Source organism: Rattus norvegicus, chromosome 4, assembly GCF_021556685.1.
Source record: "Rattus norvegicus strain SHRSP/BbbUtx chromosome 4, alternate assembly SHRSP_T2T, whole genome shotgun sequence".
Lineage (NCBI taxonomy): Eukaryota > Metazoa > Chordata > Mammalia > Rodentia > Muridae > Rattus > Rattus norvegicus.
This window is the reverse complement of record NC_141537.1, coordinates 77,454,988-77,482,962: the sequence shown is the minus strand read 5'-3', so window position 1 is coordinate 77,482,962 and position 27,975 is coordinate 77,454,988. Positions and strand designations below refer to the sequence as shown.

Below are 27,975 nucleotides of genomic sequence, written 5' to 3'. Positions count from 1 at the left end.
AGCTGAAGGGAGCCATGGTTTTATGATGGTACTAGCCTGAGAAAATATCAAAAGACTTCAAAGCAGGAAATAGTGCCAGTACACTGGATGCTGAAGTGTAAAAATCTCAAGTTTAAGACCTGCCTGGTAGATATAATGTACTAAGTTGCTGTTTTGACATTCTTTTTGGAAATCTCTACATAAAAATATTCTCTCTATAGGCAATTTTCATAGCAAATTTGTTATTGGTGTCAAAATATTCAAGTCTCAGCTGGTAACATTTTACTGTTGGGTCTCTTTTCATTATTCATATCCCTTTAGTTTTCCCCATCTATTTTGCATTATATCCACCCAGAACACACAAAAGATTCTTTAATTTCTCCCACCTTACTGCTGACATTACCTACAGTCTATTATTAAGGAGGTAGGAGGACCGAATGGGTCCAAGAATTGAAGGCTAGTCAGTATAATGTAGTAAAAATAAAGGAGAGCCATCTTTTCAATGATTTCTTTCCTGATCAAGCTGTTACTTGGTTTCTATGTTTTATTTTTTCCATCTCAAAGCATAGGAAACAAATTCCACTCTTGGATTGAAAGGAAGTTCTGTTCTACTAAAGCCTTAACTTTGCATTTTACCTTCATAATTACCTTCAGCAAACAGAGGGCATAACAGGTGTCAGTGGAGCAGCAGCTTCAGAGCTCAGTTCCCCTATTAGGTTTTAACCCTTAAACCACTGTGAATCTCTGACTCTTAACAGGCCAAGATGACTTCCACCAGTGTCTTGAAAAATCTTGGTGACTCGTATTCTTTCATCTATTTTACATGGTTTTCTACTTCATCTATGTCCCCTTAGAAGCTAGCATACACACACACACACACACACACACACACTAGGCTGGTGTTCTTTACATACATTAAAAACAAAACACCAAAAAAACCAAACCAAACAAAACACCATCCTCTCACTGAAGTGATTGCAAAAGTTTGTAGGACATGCCTGTATAGTATTTTCTTTAGAAATCGTCAGGTGTTTTTTCCTTCCAGCAAAGTCTAAATATTTTTTTTAAATTTTCCTTGCCTTCATAAACACTGTTGCAAGATACCAAATCTTCCCTACATAATCAACTCATTTGCAAAGTCCAGTTATTCCCTTTTTTTCTGCCTATCACTATAACCTAAACTATCTTTTGTAGTTGGTTAATGTCACCACAGAATTAAGGCAATGATGATTCACTAGTCTTACTATTCATTCAGTCTTACTATTCCAACCTAGCCTTTACATTTTAGTTCTGTTCACTCTTTTAAATAACAGTTCTCAGCTCCAATTACATTTTCTATGTAGACTGTACATGTCTATTTGAAGTACTTTTGTTGCCCCATCCATTCTAGGTCTTATGCTTTTTCTGGAGCTGGCTAAAATGTCCTTTTCTAAAAACAGTTTTGTTTAAATATTTAACAACATTTCTTGCTTCTAAACACCTAACAATTTTCACTACAACTCTTGGATTTCTTTAGAAGCTCCATCTATATACAGATGGTCTCTAATGTAATTTCCTTGATTTTTCTATTAAAAATGTTATCAATATTTAAAGGACATACAAAATAGTAACACAAAGTTCAAGATAAGCAGTTACCTTGAGTCTAAATTGCTTACTGAAAAAAAGAAAAAAACAGCAAGTGTAAGTTGCTGATGTAGTTGGGTAGCATTTTACCATGATAGGTTAATATGTTAATGACTGTTAGTTTCTCGCATTATAGAGCACCCTTGAGTTAATCATATTTTGCTTTTATTTGGACATGAGTGTATTTTTCTCATCTTATAGAGTTCATATATACTTCTTAGCAGTATATGAGGAACTGCATGCTGTGATGGCTATTCTTGGTTGTCAAGTTGACTACATCTGGAATTAACTAAAACCCAAGAATTAACTAAAAACTAAGGGTACACCTGTGATGGCTTTTTTCTTAATTAAATCATTTGACTTTTAATTCAGATCTTTTTAGGTGGGAAGCTGCAACTGCTTGCCCTCACTCTAGATGGCAAGCCCATTCGTTCATTGGCATTACAACCATTGTATAATGTATAATGAATTTCAGGTGTATAATGAATTCAGCTGAAGTCATCCCAGCTTATGGACTGAACTAGTGGATTTTGACTTTTCCGTTTACACACACACACACACACACACACACACACACACACACACACACAAGTATATTAGAGTGGCTTACAGGTTGTGGTCCAACTAGTCAAGCAATGACTGTCTACCAACAGAAAACCCAAGAATCTGCTAGTTGTTCAGTCTACAAGCCTGGATGTGCTCGAATACCAGTGAAAGAATATGTATATATTCCCTCTCTCTATATATATTCTGAATATCTATATACATATATATTCATTCTCCGTTCTCTATCCATTTAATCAGTGAAGGAATGAATACATTCATACATTCATTCAGCCTGTTCCTCTAGAGAACCATGACCAATACAGATACATAACTTCTAGAGTGTTACAAATTCTCAGTGTTAATTCTTCATTGTTGAACCTGTTTTCGCAGGTCTGTTAGTTTGCCATACAGATGCATCTTATTAGAAGTAAATTTGAAATATCATTATTCACTTCATTGCCAGATAACTGAAACCAGGGTGTGTGTGTGGGTGCTGTGTATTGTATAAGAAGCACATTTCTAGTCCTCGAGGAGGGGAAAGGTTGACTTTCAAGATAGTCTAGCCATTGAAAAATGTTGCAAACTTCCTTACACTTTGCTGAGACAACAGGGACTGAGCTATCTGCTCTCAAAAGTTGCTAATAAACAACTTGAAACCTTGATAAGTGCTGAGAACCATAAACATAGATTGGAAGGCCTTTCAGAGAAATCTGGTCGCTTTTTCCTATGCTGTCAGGGCATTAGGCACTAGTTTTGCTAACCAAAGCCTCCAAGGTGCCAAAAGGAACCGCACTAACTTTCTCTGCTTACTGGTCCTCTCCATGTGGAGCGCGGCCCGTCCCGCATTGAGTCCCCCGTGGGGCCCGCCACGCGCCTTTCTGTCCGTGTCGCCAACAAGAGTGTTGGATTCCGGGCCCAGAATGGCACGCCAGGGGAAGAGGGCGGTTAAGACCGTTACCAACCCGAGTTTTGAATTATTTCAAACTTGGCTCTGGCGCCCGCCCTTCTCTTCCCCTCCCCCTCCCGAGAACTACTCAAGAGCCCATTCCCGCCAAGAGCTGGCCCGCCCCCCGGCCGGTTCCCGCCATCCCGACCTCCCCGCCTCCTGCCCATAACGGGCTTCGGGTCCCGCCAAGTGCCCGATCTCCGCCTGCCTGTCCATGGCTTTCCTGAGAGGGTACCGCACGTTGGCAAAAGAACAAAGACAGAGACTGTGGAGCTTCCACCCGGTTAGCCGCGTTCCTCAGAACGAGCCCTGACACTCGCGCACGCGCTGGCGCCGGCGAGCCTCCCTGTCCCTGGGCTGGGGCTCTCTTGGAAGGCTCACAGCTCATCCGGCCCTCTGATTGGACGGGCGCCCTCTCGCATCCTCCAATCGGGGCGGCGCTTGATAGTGCTGGGGGGGCCAAATAAAAGCGATGACGATTGGGCTGCTGCGTTTGGCGCTCGGTCCGGTCGCGTCCGACACCCAGTGGGACATCGAAGGCAGTGGAGTCCCGGCGGCGGCGGCGGCGGCGGCGCGTTGGGGCGGCGCGCGGGAGAAGCGCGGGCTGGCGCGCGGGACGAAGGTAATGCACGCCGTCAGCCGCCGGTGGTCGGCAGTCAGGGATCTGGAACGCGCCCCGGGGCGGCGGCGGCGACCGCGGGACCTCCGCGCGAGTGCCTGGCCAGTCTCAGGCATCGCCCAGCGGGTCTCACTCGAGCGCTGCTTTTGTAGGCGCGGAGGGAGGGCTAGGAGACAGCTTTCCGAGGGGTCATGAGGTGCGGGCAGGTCCACGAGGTCCCAGGAGTGGACTGTGGATTCCGGCAGATGTGGGAGAGCGGGGGCCGGTGGTGGGGGCTTCTGTCCCGGAGCCTGTTCCCGCCGGGCCGGGGCTGGGGGCGTTCCTGTGGCCGATCCGGGCCGGCAGCTCTAAGCCTCAAGTCTCCTTTGTGTGGCTGGGAGCGCCCGGGTAGGACGGGACGTACACACAAGTTGGTGGGACCGAGTCGAGAGTCTGCACTCAGACAAAGGACAGACTGTGTCTCGGGAGGGGAGGGGAGACGGCGACACTCGGCTCCCGCCGCGCGGGTTGGGGCGTGGGGAGGCGCGACGCGAACGCGAGTGGGCAGGGCTCGTCCTTGCCTGGCCCTGCTGGGGGGCGACCGACTAACGCCTGGCCTTGCTGCTGCGGGACTGCATGAACGATGTTGGGAACTCCCTTAGCCCCGCGGCTGACATTTCCCCGAGAGCCGGGAGTCTCCCACAGCTTCGGGCTGCCAATGTCCTCGCCTGGCTTTGTGCTAAGTTCGATGGAAGAGTCCAGCTGTGCTCCCTTCTCTCACTTCATTGTACAACCTCCCCCTCCCCCCGCACGCACCAGATGTATGCTGCAGGGCTACTTTTTGAAAATGGGAGAAACTGAGAAAGCACGGGCTTTCGGAAAACTTGGTGAACGTCTTGTGAGTTCTACGTTTTAAAGGATCAAAATTTTAAAAAAATTACGGACTGTTTTGGCCAACTTATGAGCTTCTGAGAACGGCGACAGGTGCTAACGAAATCAACTGTCATTTATTCAGTGATTATTCCCCAAATCTCTAGGGGTTGGTTGTGGAAGAGATGATAGAAGTAGATGATCGAAATAAAATACCCACGAGAAATGTGGGTTTACGCTGAAGGACTGACAGTTTCTTTTTAGTGGGTCATGTTTCCAGTGAACAAAAGCTTTGGTGAGTCAGAAAAGACGTTTGTTGCCTAAGAAATTCGAGTGTATTCTGGTCACAATTCAAAGAAACTTCCTTTGTTTATTAACATAGGATTTGTAGAATCCAAATTCATCTGAAGTAAAAATTTGTCTTTGATATTTCAAATACCGTACAACAATGATACAACACCATTTCAATTTCAGGAAAGTCGTTATCATTTTAATTTTATGGGTTTTTAATGGCACATAAAACATTTGAAAAATACTAATGCTGTCACAGTTGAATGTAGTTTATATTTTTGGCGATTTCAAAATTTATTTTCTATTTTCACTAATGAACATTAGCAGTGAATTCATATTTAGAAATAAAAGTCTCATAATTTTACTTGCAAGTATGTGGAAATATTTAGGTTATATTTAATTTCCTGTTCTTGTTCTTTTAAGTTGGAAATGGGTTGGATTCTGGTCTTAAACGAAAAGAATCCTGCTTTTTCTCTTTGGAGAGGTGTATTAGGGAATGAAATGCTTAAAGTCCCAGAAACACTTAGAAAAATTGCATCCTAAATTTTTATTTTGATGGGTCTTGAATATATTTCTTTAAAAAAAAAAGAATGAAAGAAAAAAACCAGACTCTTCAATTGCACTGTTTCATCTAATGAAGACCTAAAGTAAATCTGCTAATTTACGGCTTCATATGAATGGAGACAAAGAAATGCAGTTCAAATTTCTGTTGCTTAGGATTTAGGAGCATCTTGGAACAGACATTCTAGGTGTTGCTCTGAATGTTGAGGTTGTAACATAAGGTTTATATTTACATTAAAGTCCTATTGATAATCTCATTCATTATGAGGTGAGCTAGTTGTATAGAATTTGGGTAGAAACTTGGGTGTGTAGAATTTAAAAATTCCAGTTTTGCCAGAATATGTGATTTGTCCTCTAGTTGATATTTGCTATTTTGTACTTGCCACATATATTTCCTAAAATCTCATTGAGGAATTGGTTGAAAATTCTGCGTTATGTTTTGATAGAAATGAGAGTATATTTAGACAGTCTAAATAGTGATAGAAAAAGCCACTTGTTGACTTGTGTAGTTAGATAGTTGTGTAGTTTTTGGTACTGGTTTTCTCTTACATGGATACATGTGATTATTTTTGTGTTGGCTATGTAAAGGTTTTAGTCAGATTTCCCAAATCATACCAAAATTCGTTTGCTTTACGGTGTCCTTTATTCTTTGAGGTCATATGCTTAAGAAGTTTAGATTTATTTCATCATTAGCCTTTAAATACTAGTGAAGAAAGTTGATTTGCTTTAAAAAAAAACAAGGAAAAATTCTCTGCTGATACAATGATTTATGGGCTAATTAGAAATGGTTTATAGATTAGCTTTGAAGTCTTTATGTCAGTATAGATGGTGACTTTTTCTGTAAATTCCATAGTAGTTATAGTTTGGTAAAATCTTCACGTACGGTGGAGCATGGGTAGAAAGAACAATGCACTATATTCAGAGAAATGTCCATCAGATTGTGTGTTTTATTTTAGAGATGCTGTTCCAGAATTCTCAGACACTCCCAGGGTTTTGTTCATGCTTTTATTATAGCATATATCAAATTGTTCACTTGTTTATGTGTCACACTGTATAAGTGCTGTGGGACAGATTTGATTGTATGCCTAACACCTAGGTTGGTAGCTTCCAGCGAATAGAGATTTTAATAACCAGTGATTTAAGGAAATTGGAATGATACATTGAAATATTTTGACAGAAATTTGGAACAGTGAGATATAGATAAAACTGCTTGCTATGAAACCCAAGTTTGATTCTAGGAACCCACAGTGGAAGAGAGAACTGACTCCCAAAAGCTGTCTTTTAACCTCTATATGTTCATGCATGGGCTCACATATTCTCTCTCAGTAATAAAGGAATTGGCAAAGCAGACAGACTAGGTCTTCCTCCCTCACTTGCCACGTAGCTCAGATTAGTCTTGAATTTACTGTGTAGCCCATACACACCTTAACTTTGAGGCAGTCCTACCTCACTTGGCCTTTGAGTGCTGGGATAGGCGACTATGCCTCATATTCTTTTTGTGATACCAGGTTTTGATTTGTAGCTGTGGCTGACCTGGAATTTGAGGTCCTCTTGTTTTAGCCTCTTGAATGCTAGGTTTATAAAGGTGCACCACCATGTTCTGCTTTTCTTTTTTGAGGTAGATCTTCCTGTGTTATTTAGAATGGTCTCAAACTATTAGTTTTTCATGATATTCCTACATTAGTCTCCTGAGTAGCTAAGATGATAGGCATGTGCCTATGTGCTTGGCTCGAAGCCGAAGGTGGCAGGTTTTTTAACTGAAAGATATCTTGTTGGGATTGATGAGTTCTTTACTGTAATAATTTCAGGTGGGTTTTGAAGCTAAAACTGAAGGAAGGAAGCAGTGACTGTAATTATAAGTCATTTATTGGGTTGTTCTTCATCATTCTCCTATGGTTCTGTGCAGCTCTGTAACTTGCTCTTCATTCTTTTTAATGGCAAGAGTAGAGAGGAATCTACTAGCATCTCAAATGTTATAGAAGTTAGAGCTGATATATTTTTTCTATTAAAATTTTTATTTATTAGGCTGTCAAGATAGCTCAGTGGGCAAAAGTGCTTGCCACCAAGTCTGATGACCTGAGTTTGATTCACCCTGGACCTGCATGGTGGAGAGAACTGTTTGATTCTTGTAAGTTGTCCTGTGACTTCCAGACTACCTCCCCTAGCCACCCTCCCCTCCCACATAGTAAAAATTTAAAAACTATTTGCTTTCGTGTGCGAGTACATGTGTATGTGTACAGGAGCCAGAATTGGGTTTTCAATCCCTTGGAGCTGGAGTTACAGGGATTTCTAAGATGCCTGCTGTTATCTGGCTGTTGATCAGAATACAGGCTCTCATGATTGCATAGCAAGCACTCATAACTGATGAGCCATCTCTTCAGCTCACGAAGCGGATACATTTCTAAAATAGTCACATAGTTCTATACCTTGTGGATATACCTCTGACACAGAAGTATGGCAGAAACGAAGTAAGATAAGGAATTTCTGCACAGTGAACTCGGGCACTGTATAATGAAGTTTTTGTCAGTGATACTAAGTATATGAGCATAGTTATTATAAGGTTATTGCTTAATGACATTGTTGCTATGTCAGTTTGTAAAAGGAGTGAAATTCTGATACATGCTATACAACTTGCATGAACTTTGAGGACCTTTTGATAAGTGACATAGCCAGAAACATCTTTGTGTTTATTTTTAAGATGTATTTATTTTTATTTTATATGTTTGAGTCTTTGCTTGTATGTATGCATATGTATGGTGTTTCTGCCTGAAACCTGTGGAAGCCAGAAGACCTTTCTCAGATCCCCCTGGAACTGGAATTACAGCTGTTTTTGTGAGTTGCCATGAGGGTACTGAGAATGGAACTCAGATCTCTGGAAGATCAGTAAGCTCTCTTAACTGCTAAGCTATCTCTCCAGCTCATATTTTTATTTTATTTTTTTCTTAATTTTTAAGCATAAAAATATAACTACATCATTTTTCCTTTCCTCCTCCTAGTTCCTCCCATGTACTTCTCCATGTTCATGGTCACTTCCTTTTTTATTGTTATGTTTGTGTATGTTTTTACCTAAATCTATAAATATAATCTATTCAGTCCATTTAGTGTTATTTGTATATACATGATTTCAGGGCTGATCACTTGTTAGTTGATACCCATTTAGGGTGCTCATCCCCGGGGAAGACATTTCTCCCACTCTCAACAATCTTTAATTGCCTGTAGTTCTTTGTTTAGGGATGGCCCCATAAGATTATCCTCTTTAATGTTAGTATGTTTCTTAGCGTTACACTTCTTTGGATCTTGTTTAAGCAGCTGTATTGTTGAGTTATCATGGGTGAAGACGCTTCCTTGTCACTTCTAGAAGACAGAATCTCAGCAGATTTCTTCATCTTCTGGCTCTTAATTTTTTTTTTCTGCCCCCTCTTCTGATATGTTCCCTGAACTTTAAGTGTAGAATCTGTATTGTAGATGTATCAATTGGGGCTGAGCACCATAAGATCTCTTACTTGTTCTCTGCATTTTGACCTGGTGTGGTTTCCCAGAATGTTCTCCATCTGTTGCAAAGAATGATTTCCTTAATACCTGTTGAAAGCTGCACTTATCCTGCTTGGCCTTGTTGCAATATATTATAGGACCTAAGTGGGCTACAAGGTTGAATGCATGCCTGGATGCATTTTATTTATTTTTTGAGACAGGATTTCACAGTATAAACTTTGCTGGCTTGGAATTTGCTATTTCAACCAGGCTGGTCTCAAAGTCTGGGTAATCTTAATACTTCTGCCTCCTTATTATTGCTTAATGAGCTTTATTAGAGTTGATCACATGGGTATGAATGTGGGATTTACTGAGCATGGACAACTTAACCAGTGTCTCTAACAACTGAATGGCTCTGTATGGCTCTTGCTATCCTAAAACTAATTCTTTGACCAGGCTAACCTTGAACACAGAGATCCACCAGAGATCTTCCTGCCTCTGCTTCTGCTTGTGAAGTGCTGAGTTTAATGACATGTACCACCATGCCTGGCCTATTTTTATTTTTTGAGACAGGGTTTTGTGTAGCTCAGCTAGCTAGCCTTGAACTCCCAGTTCTTATGCCTCTTCTTCCAAGTGCTGGATTACTAGAGTTGTATCCTAACATGCCCAGCTACTTTTTTTTTGTTTTTGTTTTTTTTGAGCTGGGGACCGAACCCAGGGCTTTGCGCTTCCTAGGTAAGCGCTCTACCACTGAGCTAAATCCCCAGCCCCCCAGCTACTTTTTTTAATGTAGAAAAAAAAATGACAAGGGCTGGAGAGAGGAGCTAGGTAATGGTTTGAGAAAGGAGAATTTGGGCATTTGGATGTTGGGTTCCCCACCCCCCCACCCCCCCACCCCCCCGGAGCTGGGGACCGAACCCAGGGCCTTGCGCTTCCTAGGTAAGCGCTCTACCACTGAGCTAAATCCCCTACCCCTGGTTTTGGTTTTAAAGTTCTAATTTCTTCCCACTTCTTGTTTGTTTAGGGTAGCATACTGTTTGCTACCACTGTGCTACACCCCCCCCCCCAGCCTACAGGTTGTTTTATATGAGGTTTCTAAATTAAGAATATTAATATATTTTTTAAAAGAGTAGCAAAACATTGCTACCTCCTCAAGAAAAAAATATGTAAGGGAGATTGATATATCCTCTGCCAACCCTAAAAGACTTACCATGTAGCTTTTTACAGGAAAAATTGTTGCTCTTGTCAGCACTTGCTGCCTTTGTAAAGAGGAATGGACCATATTCCAGCTTATAAATGTGGCTCATTAATCTTGCCCTGTTTCTCTGATGGTCTCCAGATGAAGTGATCATCCTTATATCTCATTTGTCTTTGTTTAAAAAAAAAAAACTCTGTGTGTGTGTGTGTGTGTGTGTGTGTGTGTGTGTGTGTGTGTGTGTGTGTGTGTGAGTCAAAGAACAACTTAAGAGAGTTAGTACTTTCCATCTACCTTTATGTGGGTTTTGGCGATTGGACTCAGGCTGCCATTCACTGCCAGGCGTGTGCGGCAGGAGCCTTACTGACTGAGCCATCTTAGCATCCTGCCTCCCAGGTATCTTTTGAACATTTGTAGGATAACTTTCTGTAAGGAGAGTTTCCTTTTCAAGGTGATGCACACTCTGAGCTTTTAGTATTGTTATACTGCTTCCTAGAAAAGCGTTCAGTTTTCAGTTAACAATTCCAGTTTATTCTGGTTTATATACAATGCACAGGTTTGAAAGGTACAGCTTGAGGAGTTTGGCAAATGTATACACCTGCACTACTACCTCATTCACAGTGTAATACTGGCATCACCTATCTCACCATTACCCTTCAACTACTGATCAGATTTCTTCTGCTCAGGAATTTACATGAATAGAAGAGAAAAGAAGTGTTCTTTTGTGCTTGGCTTCTCTCATCCAGCATGTTTTTGATGTATATCTATGTTGTAACTTATACTAGTTATTTCAAAGTAGCATTCTGTTATATGAATATTCTAGGGTTTTTTTTTTTCCTTCACTTGTCTATTGATGGATAAATAGAACTGTTTTTAGTTTTTGGTTATTAAGAAAGCTGTTACTGTTTGTGTGGATCCTTTATTTACATTTTAGTTTTTCTTGAATAGCTGCTTCCAAGTTGAATTGCTCTGTCATGTGGTAAATATTAATTTCACTTCATAAGAAGTTGCCAGACTTTCTCAAAGTGCTTGTGCCATGGTGGAAACTGCACAGGAGTTATAGTCTTCCCAATCCACACTGACTTTGGAATTGGTAGTCTTCAAATGATGGTTATCTTAGGGCTGGGTTAGAGAGATACCTCAGCAGTTATGGGCACTGGCTGTTCCTATGTTCAATTCCCAGTACCTACATGGCAGCTAACTATCTTTAGTTTAGTCCCAGCAGAGCCAGTGCCCTCTCTGGTCTCTGCAGGAATTTCACACACATAGTACACATGCATACATGCAATTTTTCTGAGGTAACGCCTTTCTCTGTGGCATAGACTGGCCTAGAACATACTATGTAGCCCAGGTGACCTTAAGTTTCATCCTCCTTAAGTATTTGATTTTGGTATACTATTTTCACTCTATATAAATATCAGTCTGTTTCTTTTGCAACACCTAATTTTGTTCCACAAATTTTTCTTTTTCATTTGCTTTAAGATGTATTGCCCTTCCTTCTCCTTGTGTAATGGAGCTACATCTATAGGTGGTTATTCTATTGTTGAACTTAATTTTGCCATGACTACAATTTAAGAAATTTGTAAAGCTTCCATTTGGTGTAATGTACAAAATAGCCATTCCTTATCTCCATCAGTCAATCATTCAGCCTGTCTTCTTACTTGTTTATAGGAAATATAGCTTCTATGCGATACCTAAGGAATGAAAAGATTGCCATGAGATAATAATAGCTCTCTTTCTGGAATATCTAACCACTTTAACATGTCAAGATGCTATTTAGCCTGTGGTCCAAAACACCTCTTTCCCTATTCTAGTTGAATTAGAGTACTCTTTAATTGGAGACATAGTTGCTCAGTTGTTTTTCACAATTCCAGTCCCTTCACTCTACCCTCTTCTAAAAAGTTGATCTTTATGGCAGAGCTTGGGAAGGGCTTCATATATGGGAGAATAGGTTCATATTGACAGAGACCTCAGACACACTCAAAAAGATGACAGACTATGCCAAGAAGTAAGGTTGGGTTCTGGGCCCTAACAGCTTTGCCAGCCAGTAGCAAAAGCCAGAAGACACCACTATACTCTCCACTGAGCAGGCCAAACAGGTCATCAGTATGCCTGGCAGCTGGCGATGATTGTCTGAGCCTCTGCCAGGGCAGGTGGACATGCTAGTCCAACAAACCTAGTATAGGCTGGCCCTAAAACAAAGGTGGATTAACTTCTTGGGTAGCTTCTGCAAAAAGGATCAAATCATTATTTAAATAGTGTTCTTCCTCCTGAAGGTAGACATCTGTAACAGGGTTTCAGCAAGTGAGTTTTACATGGTCATTTTCTATCACATAGTGAATTGTGTTAATTTATTTAATTAATTATTACAGGAATTTCCTTTAAGTACTTACTAGACTGTTGATTAAAGCCAGAAAATTTTAGAAATCCTTGTGACTGAAAAGAAAAAATTGGAAGGGTGCATGGATAAGGAAACAAACTGACAATTCTGCAAATTGACCTAGTGACTTAAGTACCATAGAAACCAAACTTAGGCAAAATGTTTCAATTTATCCTCAGCTAAACAAAAAAAAAGTGTCAACAAAACAAAACATTTTATCTGTTTTAGTTTTAGTTTTTTTTTTTTTTTTAAATCGTATAGGCTGAGAAGGACTGGAAACAAAACATGAGATAGTTGATGTTCTTTAAGGAGTGAGAGAGCTGCCATCAGTCATCACTGAAGTCTTCCTTCTAGTGTTTGATGTTATAGTCTGTAGTGAAGTTTAAGTGTATTTTGTTTGCAGACATGTGTCAACCATGTGCTTGTAAACAATAGAACTAATTATTATTTGTTGAACCTCTACTGTGCTTAGGAGACATGAAATCCCTAAGTGAACAACTTTACTCTTTATTGTGCTAGAAAACAACACAGAGTGGTGCTGGGATATAGTTGGATAATGTGTGTGTGTGTGTGTGTGTGTGTGTGTGTGTGTGTGTGTGTGTGTGCATGCCTGCCCTGGGTTTAATGCACAATACTGCAGACAAAACCCAAAACAAAATAACATTTTTCTTGTTTCTTAGAAAAATGCATTTTTAAATTTTTATATAATTTTATGTGCCTGTGTTGTGCAAGAGCCTGCAGGGGTCAGAGGAAGCATTGGGTCCCTGGGACTAGAGGTACAGGTGATTGTGAGCTGCCATGTGGGTGCTGGGAACAGAATCCTGGTGTCTGTAAAAGCAATCTCTCCTAAATGATGAGCCAGCTCTTCATCACTTATTTGTTTGTCTCTTTTTGAGCAGGGTCTTATTGTGAAACCTGGGTGGTTGGAATTCACTGTGTAGGTTACGTGGACTCAAACAGACTGATTTCCCTACCTCTATGCCTACAAAGTGCTGGGATAATAGACATTTTTTTTCTTTTTCTTTCTTTTCTTTTTTCTTTTTTCTTTTTTAAGGACAGAGTTTCTCTGTATAACAGCCCCAGAACTAACTTTGTAGGCCAGACTGATCTGGAACTCATAGAGATCCACCTGCCTCTGTCTCCTGAGTGCTAGGATAAAGACACCACATCCTGTCCTGCTATGTTTACCATTTTTAAAAAGGATTGTTTTAATTAAGTATATGTACATGTCTGTGTGGAGCATAATATACATGCCTGATGGTGCCTGCAGAGACCAGAAACATCACACCCCCCCTGGAGTTTGTGTTCCAGGCAGTTTTGAGCCACCTCATATGTTGGTAACTGAGCTTGGATCTTTTGCAGGGCATTAATTACTCTTAACAGTTGAGTCATTTGTCCAGCCTATGTATTTACTATTTCAAAGTGTATGGTTCAGTAATGTTACGTATGTTCACATTGATATATAACAGATCTTTAGAACTTTTATCTTTTGTTCTGGGTTGAATTTCAAATCATTATAACTAGGTTCAAACACATTTATTAATCAAAATTAAGAACCATTAAATCAACCCTTTTTTCCCAGCACAATTTTTCTTTTTCCTTTCTCCCTCCCTCCCTCCCTCCTTCCCTCCCTCCCTCCCTCCTTCCTCCTTCTCTCCCTCCCTCCCTTCCTTCCTCCTCCCCTCCCTCCCCCCTTCTTTTGGAGACAGTTCTAGCTGTGTAAATAAAACCAGGGTAGCCTGAAACTCATAGAGATTTCTCTGCTTCCTTGAGTGCTGAGATTAAAGATATGCACCACCATGCTTGGAATACAAATAAGTTTCATTCTTTCTGTAGTATATAAAACAAAAACTGTGCTCCACTGTGTGGATTATAATGCATTAGTGATTGACTCTGAGCTGCCAATAATTCATCAATGTTCCTCATTAAGGAAAGAAATATAAAAGCACTTCCTCTTGGAGTTGTTTAACCTAGAGAGTGGTTATTCTACTTCTTACTTCCTGTGTCTTCCAGGCATCCTCTGTCTAGTTTGTGAGCCTGAATCTGTACTTGCCTGAAGGGCTGTCTTGTGAATCTGTCCTTGTGTCTGTCTGTTGTATGACTGTGTGTGGTTTTCTTTCTTCTGTGTGGTTGTATGATCTGTGTGTATCTGTTGTATCATCAGTATAAGTCCTTAACAAAGGGCTCTGCTCTGTCTTTAGTGAAATGCACCGAAAGCATCACATGAGGAAGAAATAGGAAACTTTAAAGAAATCTTTAACAGAGTTTTACAAGGGATTAAGTCACTGGCTCCAACAGATCCCAGCTCATCTAGATAACAAACATTATTTATCACCAAGTTGCTTTCAACCTTTTTGTAGATTTTAGAAAGCTGTTTTTAACTTCTGTATTTGCTGCTCTCAGGAAATGATATACATACATTATTCTGGGTCAGGGACATGGAGGAGTACACAACTTTTTTCAGCTATATATTAATTTAGACTATAAAAGCTGATTACATGGGAAATCCAAGACAAGTAAGATTGGTTGTTACATTGTTCTCTTAAAGGCAGGTAAACCGTCAGAATGTTGCATTGCTACACTACATGATTGACAAACATTTGGAAAGTATTTTCTGTATCCTGCTGGCCACAGAAGTTTTCTTCTTGTAAGAAATTGTTGAGGTACTTGAAGCAGTGATAGTTGGTGAATGAAAGGTGAGGTGAATATGGTGTATTAGATAAAACTTCATAGCCCAATTTATTCAACTTTTTGAAGTATTGGTTGTATGATGTGTAGTCAGGTGCTGCTATGGAGAAAAAATGGCCCCTTTCTGTTGGCCATGCTGGCTGCAAGTGTACTTTTTGATGCATATCAATGATTTGCTGAGCATCTCAGTTGTCAGGATTTTTTTCCAGTATTCATAAAGCTGTAATGGATTGCACTGTAACCATAACCTTTTGCTGCATGTTTGCCTTTGGGCATTACTTTGGAGCTTTTTGGAGCTGGTCATCATGGTTGTTGTATGTAATCCCCTTTGCATTTCACAGTCAGGTGGAGAAAAGGAGCAGTGACTAAGAGAGGAGAGTAGATCAAAATAACGATCTTTTGACTTTTCATTAGCACATGAGCTACTTACCGAATATTTCCCATTTGTCTTAAATGTAGGATGACTTGGATAGTCCACATTGAGTTCTGTGTCAGCTTCTCATGTAGTTGTAAGAGGTGCTTAGATAATTGTTCTCATTTGACTTTTTCAGCTTCCCATAGTCAGTCATTTCATTCCTTCCAGGCTCCTCCATCTCCTATGCAAGACTTGTTGGACCTCCACTTCCTGGTTCACTCTTGAGCAGTTACTAGGTTAAATGTGTGTTGAGATTTCCAGCTGTCTTTGTTACTTTATGACCCATTTTGAACTTTAATAAGAAAATCTCTTGAGAATGTTTTTTGTCTTACATCATTTCAAGTAGTACAAAATAAATCCAAAACAGCAAGGAGTACGGCATAGGAAAAGACTTAAAGCAAGAAATACACATTAAAATGATGCATAACACAATCACATTTACTTAATAATGTGTTCTAGGAACAGAGGACAAATTTCAACAATGTAAAAACTGAAATTACTTATGCATCAACCTATTTCTTTAGATACTTTGTATGACTAGAGATATACTGTATCTGTTCTGTGATTGGCTTGTGTTCATCTTTTGCCTCCATGTTCTCTTAAAAGCAGGTAAGCAGTATATAGTAGGTCTTAAATCATCTTCCCATTGCACCACCATTCCCACAGTGCAATGAGCCCTCTCACACATCAAGAAAATGCCCCACAGATTTGCCTACAGGCAGTCTGATGGAGGTAATAGTTTAATTAAAGTCCCTTCATTGTCAGGTCATCAGCAAACCCTGTTACCAACCCTGAGCCATCCTGCTAGTACTTGAACTAGTGTTTTATACAAATTAAAATTATTGGTTTAGTTCTAGAGTAATATACTTGCTTAGTGTACATGAAGCCTTGATTTAATCTTTAGCACCATTAAAAAAGAAAATAGTTAAGATGGTGTAGCTAGGTCTTATGGTTCATAGCTATAATTCAGCATTTTTTTTTTTCTTTTCTTTTTTTTCGGAGTTGGGGACCAAACCCAGGGCCTTGCTCTTGCTAGGCAAGCGCTCTACCATTGAGCTAAATCCCCAACCCCATAATCCAGCATTTTTGAGGCTGAGGCAGGACTTCAGTCAATTTGAGATTTAACCTGGGCTATGTAGTGAGATCCTATCTCAAGAAACAAAACCTTAAACGAGTACACAAATTTAAAAAGATAAATTGGCTAGTTTGAGCTTACTAGTATTTAGTACTTGGGTAATTTATCAGGTAAAGAAGTAAAAGCTGCACTATAGATATTCTAGAAAAGAAAAATTCAAATTATTTATTGGGTACTCTACCCAGCTTTTATCCATTAGGACAATTTGAAGGATGAAATGCTTTAGAAAGAGACATTCTATATGTAACGACACTAACTTTTAAATTCAGAGAACTTAAAGTGTCTGTCTTTTCTACCATCTATGATTCTTAGAAAACCTAATCTAAACTAATATGGTGTGTGTTGGAGGCTGGGCGTAGGGGGAGTTTTATGCCTTTTTTTGTTCATATAACTGAGTAGTTACTGAAACTGATTTTATTTGCTTGACAGTAGGGCCCAAGTGTTCTAAGACAGCTCAACCAGGATCCTAAGTGTCCCTGCCATTCATACTCACTCCTTGGTTTCTTGGAATTTGGCACATTTCTGTTTTCTTTGTTTCTTCCCTTCTCTTCTCCTTTTTCCTTCCTCCTTCCCACTTTACTTTTTCACTTTCCCTTTTCTTTCTGGCTTCTGCCTTGAGATAGTCTAGGATGGCCACTCTTTATTTCTTACCTTCCTTTTAGCAGAGCAACTTTAATGAAATACAGGTTACCCTCTCTCCGTTTAAATTACTAATAAACTTTCATAGTTTCTAAGTTCATTCTTTATACAGAGGCAGGCTCTGAGATTTTACAAATGTGCAAAAACCTCTTCTTGATAGTGAAGAATTTATTTACAGTGGGGGTGGAGCACAATGAAAATTGTGATTTTTTTTTTCTTTTTTTCTTTTTTTTTGGTTCTTTTTTTTTTTTTTTTTTTTCGGAGCTGGGGACCGAACCCAGGGCCTTGCGCTTCCTAGGTAAGTGCTCTACCACTGAGCTAAATCCCCAGCCCCTCTTTTTTTCTTTTTTAAGTGTAACTATGACAGTAGTGGGATTTGGTAATTGTGAAGGAGTCAGTTCTTCACCTTCTGGTGGATAGGAAGCTGAGGGAACAGGAGGGCTTCTGAAAGGAAGGCATTACTTTAAAGGCATGTCTCTATTGACCTCCTCCAGTCCCTCCCACCTCACAGTTTCTGGGATCTAAGTGATTATTTTTCTCTCTGGTCTCCAGCATGGTCTAAAATTAGTGTCTTCTCCTTTTGAGACTGCTCTGTAGTGGCATCTAACCTGGATACACAGTTACTCTTTCATTTCCCCTATCTCCTCTCCGTTTCTATGTGGCTGCCAGCTTGGTCCTTTCAGAATGTAAATCACCCCAACTTCCCTTTGACTCAACACTCTGGTTTCCTATTGCTTCTGAGATAATGGAAAGTCATAACATTTTATACAGCTAGACAAAAATGTCCTTGTAATCTCTTGAAGAGACAATATGGTTGTAATACTTGTATCAGTAAAGAACACTGATTTAGACTTCAGGTACAGGATGAAGTATGTTACCTGTCTGGTGAACTATAGCCAGTTCCCATATTTATTTGCATATAATTGCCTCATGAAGTCTGGAACTAAAGATAAGGCAGAGGCGTTTGCTTTGTATTTGCTGCATTTCTTTTTCCTCTTGCTCACAAAACCCCACATGTGAATAAAAGTGGCACAAGAAGTAAAGGCACCATCACAATATTTGAAGTGAGAACTGTGATCAGGTCTGTGTGTGTGTGTGAGAGTGTGTGTCTGTGTGTGTATGTGTGTGTATAGTGGTTTATTCTTTGTTTATTTTGTTTTTCAAGGCTGGGTTTCTCTGTGTAGTTTTGGCTGTCCTGGAACTTAATCTGTAGACCAGGCTGGCCTCAAACTCAGGGATCAGTCTGTCTCTGCCTCCCAAGTGCTGGAATCAAAGGTGTGTTCCACCACCACCCAGCCCTGATTTATCCTTACTGTCCTACTGTACATTTTCTACTCTTAATGTGTAAACGGAACCTTTTCACTTGTACCTTTTACAAGTAGAGGGGTCCCTTGTTATTTGAGAGAGAATGGTTGAAGTAGCCTCTTGGATACCAAAATCCTTGGATTCCTTATATAAAATGGCAAGGTAACTGATATGACCTGTGAACATCTTCTTTATGCTCTAAACTATTGGTATTATACTTAAAATAACTAATACGACAGACATGCTATGTAAATAGTTGCTGCACTGTTGTACAGTACTTTAGGGAAAATGACCATAAGTTTGTATATATTCACCATAGAGGTGCCTGTCATAAGGCCTGATATGTAGTGTGAGAGGGAGGTATGAGGTAGGCAATATTCCAACTACTGTAAATTGATTGGGGATCTGTGGAATGTCTGGGACCACAGCAGTGTGTGCTTATCCTTAGTTATTATATTGAGTGCTCATAGTACTTGGCGTGAAACAAATAACTTTTAAAAAATATATTATATATTTTATTTGATTTTGTATATGTGGCTGTTTCGCCTACATGCTGGGTCTGCACCACTTGGGTGCCTGATGCCTATTGAGGCCAGAAAATGGTGTCAGATCACCTAGAGATGGAGTTAAAGGTGGATGTGAACTGCTTTGTGGGTGCTGGGAATTGGATCTGGATCCTCTGGGAGAGCAGCCAGTATTCTTAGTCACTGAGCCATCTCTCTAACCCCTATTATAGCTTTTTAATAATTAAAAACTAAAAGTGTGAGCCTTGTGGAGTAAAAACTAGCTTGTGGTATAGTATACATAATTCCCATAATGAGATGGTATATCAATAAACTGCTACTATTTAAGATTTATAGATAAAAGTATGTGTTTATAAATAAAAATATGCTTTAAAGGATAAAAGCTTTAAAAGCTGAGTGTGGTGGCATACTCCTTAAATCCCAGCACTCAGGAGGCAGAGGTAGATGGATCTAGGATCTCTGAGTTTGAGGCCAGCCTGTTCTGTAGTGAGTTCCTGGACAGCCAGGGCAACACAGAGAAACTCTGTCCGAAAACGAAAACAAAAAACCAAACAACAAAAATAAAATCATTCAGTGACGCATTTTCAAGATGTAACTATACAGAATACATGAGCTTTTCTCTACAAATATCAACAGTAAAAGTGTTTTGTTGATATCAGTTTGCTTGGGATTAAAAGATCATATTCAAGCTGGTTAGATAAGTGATTATAATATGAAATCATTGCTTTTAGAATAATCATGGGCCAGACTGGGAAGAAATCTGAGAAGGGACCGGTTTGTTGGCGGAAGCGTGTAAAGTCAGAGTACATGAGACTGAGACAGCTCAAGAGGTTCAGAAGAGCTGACGAAGTAAAGGTAATTTCATAAAAATGCATATATAATTGAAACTAATTTCCTCCACCCCCAAGTTAAATAGATTTACTTTGAAATGGTACATTTTCAGTCAAGGTCATATTTACAGTAAAATCGATTAAGACTTTAAAGCCACGGTCTGTCCTAGTTAAAATTACATCATGACTGTTTGGTGCTGTGCTGTGAGTCTCTAATGCCAGCACTTGGGAGGTAGAAGCAGAAGGACCAGAAGGAGTCAAGATTGGACTGATGAGAGGCTGGCTCATCAGTTAAAAGTACTTGCTGCTAAGCCTGATGACCTGATTTTGATCCTTGGGACTTTCATAGTGGGAGGAGAGAACCAATCCCCACAAGTCCTCAGACCTCCCTAGAAGCGCTGCAGCATGTAATGCACAGGCAGGTGAATCAACAGTGGAATAAAAAATAAAGACGCTCGAGATCATCCTGGGATACACGGACCCTTTCTCAAAAAATGAAAAAGTATATATCATGCACATTAACGATAACACATATTTAAGTTAAGGATTATTCAGCCTGTTTGGAAATCAGTCTTTTCAGTATACCTTCGCACTGCTTGTATAGACTCAGAACCTAAACACAAAGGCATTTGTTTTATGACTTTGTGTTTCTAAAGTCATTGTGATTTCGAAATACAAAGTGAGACACAGAGAAGATGAAAAATAGTCTCCTGTTCCCCTTTCACTTACAAGGAAGTAAGGAGCAATGTTTCTGTATTTATTATTAGAGTGTGGAGAATTCTAGTGTATTATCTGAAGTCTGTGTACATTTGAGGACATAGCCATTGTATTTTTGATGAATCATTATATTTTAACCTGTAAAGATGCTACATATTGTAACAATGAACAATTTCTCGTTTGTTTTTAAAAGACTATGTTTAGTTCCAATCGTCAGAAAATTTTGGAAAGAACTGAAACCTTAAATCAAGAATGGAAGCAGCGAAGGATACAGCCTGTGCACATCATGACTTCTGTGAGCTCATTACGCGGGACTAGGGAGGTTGGTTAACACAGTGTTGCAACAATTATCAACACATTTGCTTTCTACTTATTGGAATGTTTATTGCTTATTGTGAGGAATTCACAGACTTCAAGATGTTTCTGTTTCATTGCTACTTGTTTCAGTGTATATCAATGGCAGCCTTACCACACTATTAATAATTCTCTTAACAGCTTGGTATGTTTTTAGAATATGTTGTGGCTATTTAGGCATACTAGACTTAAAAATAACTTTGAAATCAAATTTCTAAAATGTGCAGATTAGTATTATTTAGAGCAAGGCTTTCTAATTCACAGTTGCTTTCCTCCCTGTCTCCTTAATAAAAATTAGCCATGTTGTAAGAAATATTTCTTTTACATTTTTGATCTAAGAAAGCTTTTTAGTATGCATTTTGTTTAAAGACTGAGAATTTTAAAAAATTAAGTGTTCCAAGATTGGCGTTTTATACAATTACATTTTCTGAGTGAAGGAGATCTTAATCACCATCAGATAATTTCTTATTTTCAAAGAAAAGCAAAAAATAAAATACAATCCTGTTGTAAGGGAAGGGAGAAATGTTGTAATTATAATCTCAAACAAAAGTCCTATGGTAGAGTCTATTATTAAATATCAAAACATACTGTCAGCAAGATGGTAGGGAATGGCAGAGATCTAAACAGAAGAGAGCTACTTACTGGATTCTGGTTTGAACATTTCTGTTGAGCTTTGTTTTCTATAGAAAGACATGATAAAGGGTGTTGAGTGGAAACTGAAGGAAAAGCAAGTTATTTGGAATTAAGATTATACCATTATAGAGTATTTATGAATGCATAAAACATGGAGATCACTTATTTATTTTAAAGTAATTATTTCAGTGAGCATCTTAAAATATAACAGTATTATAATAAACAAGACATAATTTGCTGTCATATGAGGCTTGTGGAGGTTGTGTGACACACAGGCTTTAAAGGCTTCTGTCATGATTCAGTGGCATTTTCACAGATAACAACTATATACATGATCCCAATGGTTACTTTGGTGATGTTCATGGTGGTGTGGACTTTGTGAGAATACATGATTTGGAAAAGTTCTTTATGGTTTTTAGGTGACAAATCTTTAAAGTCTGATTTATAATTTTATAAATTTATAAATCATAAGTTTACATGCTTTATACTGATACCTTCCCCATTATCATGAAAGTCAAAGAGTAGAGATTAGAGGTAATAGCTTTTATTATTATTTGAAGGGTGAAAGGGGTACTTTTCTATGCCTGTGCCTATGAACATTCTAAGACGGATTTCAGGTAATTCTTTTGCAAGGTTTGTTTAATATTTATTTCTGAATGGGGTGTGGTAGCTCACATCTGAAGCAGGTGGATATCTGTGATTTCAAATTCAGGGTTATATAGTGAGACCCCCATCTTTTAAAAAAATGCTTATTTTGTGTATATGAGTGTTTGTCTACATGCATGTGAATGGACTGTGTGCATGCCTTGTGTCTGTAGAGATCAGAAGAAGGTATTGGATTTTCCGTAACTGGAATTATGGACAGTTATAAGCTACCTTGTAGGTGCTAAGAGCTGAACTCAGGTTCTCTGTAAAAGCAGCAAGTACTTTTAATCACTGAGCCATCTCTCTGTCCCATTCTTTTTAAAGTTTACTCTGGTGCCTTTTTAAAAATTTTGAGTATTCATTCAGGAGTACTGTCTTTACATGGTTTTTATTCCTCTCCCTCACCTCCTCCCCATCTCCCCATTTCCTCATAAATTCAAGAGTTCTTTAATTATCTTCCCTCCCCCCAACTCCCCCCCCACACTCTCACACACAACATCCTGCTGAGTCCATTTAAGTTGCTTATAGATGTATGTTTCAAATATTTTATGTTAGTAATTTTGATAAAGAATAAAGAGCTCACATTTTGTCCTTCGTGGAGCATTTTGAACATATATATATATATATATATATATATATACATATATATATATATATATATGTCTTTGCTATTATCAGAAATATTCTAAGCAATCTTGGCCACAGAATTTTAATTCAGATATATTTCATTTTTTTAAAAGGTTTTTATTTTCAATTATGTGTATATGTGACCATGTGTGACTGTGCATGTGAGTACAGTACCTGGGAGGCAACCAGAGGGCATCAGATCCTTGGAGCTGAAGTTATATATAGGCTGTTGTGAGCCACCTGACATGGATCCTGGGAACTGAGTTTATCCTCTGTAAGAACCAAAAAGGCTCTTAATGGTTAAGCCATCTCGTTAATTCCTTTCTTTGTTAAAAAAAAAGTTCTAACTTGAAGACAGTGACAATATGTTATGCATTCATTTTCTTTGGTCTTCAGTTAATCTTTTAAAGAATTCTCCGACATCAAAATGTCATTAAGCAACACCAAAAGATTCATACCTTATTGCTATCATGCAGCTGTTTATCAGAATACAGTTTCCAAGTGTGTTGTTGTTGTAAAATTATAAAAGCTTTCTTTTATTCCCCACTAGTGCCAAGCACCGTAGTGCCACATGGCATCTGTGGGATATTTTCATCTCCGTCAACAAAGCATCTCACCTGTTAGGCTCCATCCAATCTCACACTCCCAATGGCTACTCTCGGAGCCCAGCAACAGTCTTTCTACCCATTTAGTTCCCAAGGCAGGTTGCCACCGTGCCAGACATACACATCCCAATTCCGTGGTGGGCCTAGTGTCCTGTCACCACACACTCTCTTGAACTCAATTAAATCACCACATGAAGGAACACACAACACAATAACCTCTGATCCAATTGATAAGATATAATTGCCCGCCTAGAGAAGATATATTTTGTTTATCTAGATACACAAAATCCTGTACACATCCATCCCTTAAAAATATTCATAACAACCTGTAAATGTGCAGAGAGAAATCTTAACATCCACCTCCATGTTCTCTCGGCTGCTCCCTCTCTTGCTCCAGTCTCCTCCTCTCTAAAACTTTCCTCCCTCCTGCTCGTCCAATGACAGGCCTCGTTCTATCCTGTACTTGCCTTCACCTGCATAATGATATCCACCTACACAAGTGACTCGCTTTGTCTAAACAACTAGAAAAACATGTGAGTCTTCATTTTTTTAAGTTGTTTTTTTTCTATGTTTAGTAAAGAAATTGGTATTACTCTTGATGTTCTTAGTGTATTTCTTGTATATTTGTGAATTCCCCCCCCCCCCCCCCCCCGCCACTAAAATCTATAAGGTGTTTTTCCTTCAGTGATTATTGTTGCTTGTTTTGGGGAGAATCTCACTGTGTAGCTCTAGCTGGCCTGGAATTCACTATTGCTGACCAGACTGGCCTCAGACAGATATCCTTCTGTTCTGGGTCGAGTGCTGGGATTAAAAGTGCATGGCACCATGCTTGCCCTGGATTATTTTTTATGTGAATTTTTTTTTTAATACTGTGAATGTCTTACTCAGGTAATGCCTATGTGCTAGGTAAATGACATGATAAGTAATTTAATAGTCTGCCAGGTATATTTCTAGGAGAATAAGATATATTTGTAAGCATCTGTATCTTATGAAAAGAGAATTTTGGTATGTATTTAAATGTTAAGTTGTTTGCAATAGAAATAACATTAGATGTATATAATGATTTTTATATTCATGAAGTGTTTTTAAACTTTTGAGCCTATGTGTAGGTTTGTTCTTCCTAGTAATGTTTGAGGTGATTAAAGTTATTTGCTTATGATATTTACAAGTGTTTTTTTTAAGAAAATAAAGTTCTATTAAAATAATAAAATATGTAACCATTTTTGTAAAAATAAAACTAGGTCTATTTTACATGTAAATAAGTACTTGATTGCATGGCTTATTGCCTCGTAATGCATTTTACTTGCGTGACTGTCAAGAGAAAGTTCTAGTTAAAATAGCTAAGGTGTTAGTATTCTTTATTCCCCAAATATTGTCATTTAGCAACATTTAGCACTCTGATACATCCTTAAGTTCAGTATAGTAGCATATTTCTTGCACATTTTGAGAAGTCAAGGTTTTAAAGCTAGTGTGATGGTACATGTCCTTAGTCCTCGCAGGCACAAGTTGCCTTGTCCCCACACTCAGCCATGTGACTGTGGCAGTCTCTGCCCCTGCTTCTCACAGCTCTGTTCTCTGCTGCTGCTGCTTTCTCCACGTTTCCAGCGAAGCTTGTACCATTAGGCAAGGAAAGACCATTTGAGAGAATCTTTTATTGGGCATAATGTTGCAATATCAGGGAAGAAGGCACAGGAGAGTGTCTTCTAGCCCACTCACTGAGCCTTAATAGCCTGCTTACATAGCTGAAGGAAGGCTGTTTGGATCAGTGTCAGACATTTATTTTGGACCAATCAGCCTTGCCTCTTAGGACCAGTTGCAGTCATGGAGGTTTGTGTATTGTACCAGTAGTATGTATCCTTGTATTTAGTCACAGTCAAAGTAGTTCCTTTGGCTAGACGACTTGGGGAAAGTGATCCCTGTCTGGCCTAGGTGAAATTGGTTGTAGTGTCATCTGGAGTTCATTCAGGCTTGTGATGGCAAAAAAGTCTGGTTCTATCTCAAAACAGCCCTGGCTAAGGCTACCTTTGGAAGCAAGGGCTGTCAGCTGTAATCATGCTGTAGTCATTTCAAGGTGTCCAAGGTGTGACCTAGACATCTGAACTGGCATTAAGGGGTAATTCATTATAGTCAGGGCAGCAAAGGATTGTCCAACAGCTGAAAATTGTCTCATTTCTAGCTGTCTGCTTCTTGTAGGACATGAACAAACAATGTAATTTTTTTTGAAAGAATGCACTTTTTTTTTACATTTTATTTATGTATTTATTCATTTATTTTTGTGTGTGTATGTGTGCACATTTGTGAGAGTCAGAGAACAATTTGTGGGAGTTAGATCTTTCCACCATGCATACTCAGGCTTGGTGGCAAGTTTGGTTTTTTTTTTTCCCCCCCTCAGAACCATCTTCCGGGCCTAATAGTGGTTTTAAACAGATTTGTAATCAGTATTTACTATCTGCTTAATGTCCCAGGGGAAATGGGCCCCTCTCATCTGTCTCTTTATGGAAATGCCTATTTACCTTTATTTTCAACACAGATATTGTTAGACTTGATAGATACAAGTTGTGTTAGTTTGCTCAGTGAAGGTGGTGAGTATTTTGCCTGCATGTGTGTTTGCATGTGTGTGTGCCTAGTACCTGAGGAATCCAGAAGAGGGTGTAGGAGTCCCTGGAACTGGAGTTATGGAGAGTTGTGAGAGACAACACATGGGTGATGAAAGTTGAAACAAGGTCTCCTGCAAGAGCATCTAGATCTCTTTGGGCCCCATATTTTAAGCTACTTACCCCACTTCCTTCTTTCCTCTCTCTCTCTCTCTCTCTCTCTCTCTCTCTCTCTCTCTCTCTCTCTGTCCCTCTGCGCGTGTGTGTGTCTCTGTATGTGTCTGTGTGTGTGCACATGCGCACATGCAAGCACTTTGCATACTACTGAGTGTTTTTAAATTTTTATGTTTGTGGGTGTTTTGCTTGCATGTATGTCTGTTCATTACTTGTGTGTCTGGTGTCCATGGAGGTCAGAAGAGGGTGTTAGATATCCTGGTCTGGAGTTTGGATAGTTGTGGACCACCATGCAAGTTCTGGGAATTAAACCTGGGTCTGCTTAAAAAGCAGCCAGTGCTCTTAACTAACCACTGAGCCATCTTTCCACCTTCTCTTTGTTTTGTAATTGGTTATTTTGGCATTTGTCTTAAGTTAGATTAGGGTTTAGTTTTTTATTCTTAACATCTTTCATTTTGATGTTATCTTTGATATATTTGGTTATACTTTAACTTTTCTGTCCCTCAAGGGCTTAGAAAGTCTTCAGGATTATAAATTTCACATCTTAGTTTTCTGTTTTTGGTTTTGTGGTTAATAACCACTTACCCCATAGGAATTTACGTGGCATAAACAGTGAGTGGAGGTAGGGTGAACCTTTTTTGTTTAGTTGTCTAGTTTGCTTCAGTATACTATGTTGACTAGTCAGTCAACAGTAGAAAGCACTTAATTATCTGTTGGCAAAATTAGCAGAAGCTGCTGACACTACAGTATCTCCTGTGCCAGAACCTAAATGTAGCTCACTCCATGGTTACGACAGTCTTGTCTGTGTTTAGTCTCTATTGCTCTGTTTCATTCAGTTTTTGAAATAGATTTGCTGCCATAGCTTATAGATAGTGGGAGCTCACATAATATTGTGTTCATCATTTAGTTTCTTTCCTTTCAAGGGTAGTAAAGGTTTAGTTTTCTTTCCCCAGCACTGGTATTGAAGAAGACACTTAGACTTCACATATATATGCTTTGGTGTCCCATTGTCTATCCTCTGTCCCCTTCCTGCTGTCCTCTTTTTTGAATGTTTTCATTTAACCATCCCCATCCCCACTATGATTTTGATTTATGTTTTGAGACAGGGTTTCATAGTCTTGAAGGCTCACCTTGAACCCTTGAAGTCCTTATTCTCCTGTCTCTATCAAATGACGGGACTATGCCACTACACCTAGTTTTTGAGTATTTTTGTAGTTTATGTCCTAGGACTGTGCTTTATGATCTCCAGTGTGTGTTAATGAAACTTATTTTAGCAGAAGAACATATAATAAACAGTATATTTTACCCTTATGGCACCAGTCAAACAGATTGCCTTGGATTTTGCTGTAGGATTAGGATCATTGTTTATGGTCCCTTCATTTAGGATAAAGCTTCTAAAAAGGGGATGCAAGGAAGAGTGTTAAGGAGCCTAATTATATTATTGGTTAGGGTTCTCTAGAGGAACAGAACTTAAAAGAATGAATTAGTCTCTTTGCCTATGTAAAGGGAAAGAGTTATTAAAATGACTTACCAGCTCTGGTCCAGCTAGTCCAACAATGACTATCCACCAACAGAAGGTATTAGAATCTTAGTAGTTGTTCAGTCCATGAAGCTAGGGGCCTTATCTGGT

General features: G+C 39.2%; 1 protein-coding gene across 30 annotated transcripts in view; it reads left to right on the top strand.

Annotated features, from left to right (window-relative positions):
• The first annotated feature begins 3,585 nt into the window (after window positions 1–3,585).
• The window catches only part of Ezh2 (enhancer of zeste 2 polycomb repressive complex 2 subunit), a 62,877-nt gene continuing 38,487 nt past the window's right edge, over window positions 3,586–27,975 (top strand). For 7 of the 30 annotated variants that reach the window (XM_087657336.1, XM_087657327.1, XM_087657353.1 and 4 more), the window contains exons 1-3: window positions 3,619–3,716; window positions 19,898–20,021; window positions 20,907–21,008. In XM_087657336.1, the coding sequence (XP_087513462.1) occupies window positions 19,905–20,021; window positions 20,907–21,008 (219 nt within the window). In that variant the 5' untranslated portion in view covers window positions 3,619–3,716; window positions 19,898–19,904. The other 23 variants (XM_087657331.1, XM_087657351.1, XM_087657345.1 and 20 more) reach the window with 7 other exon arrangements.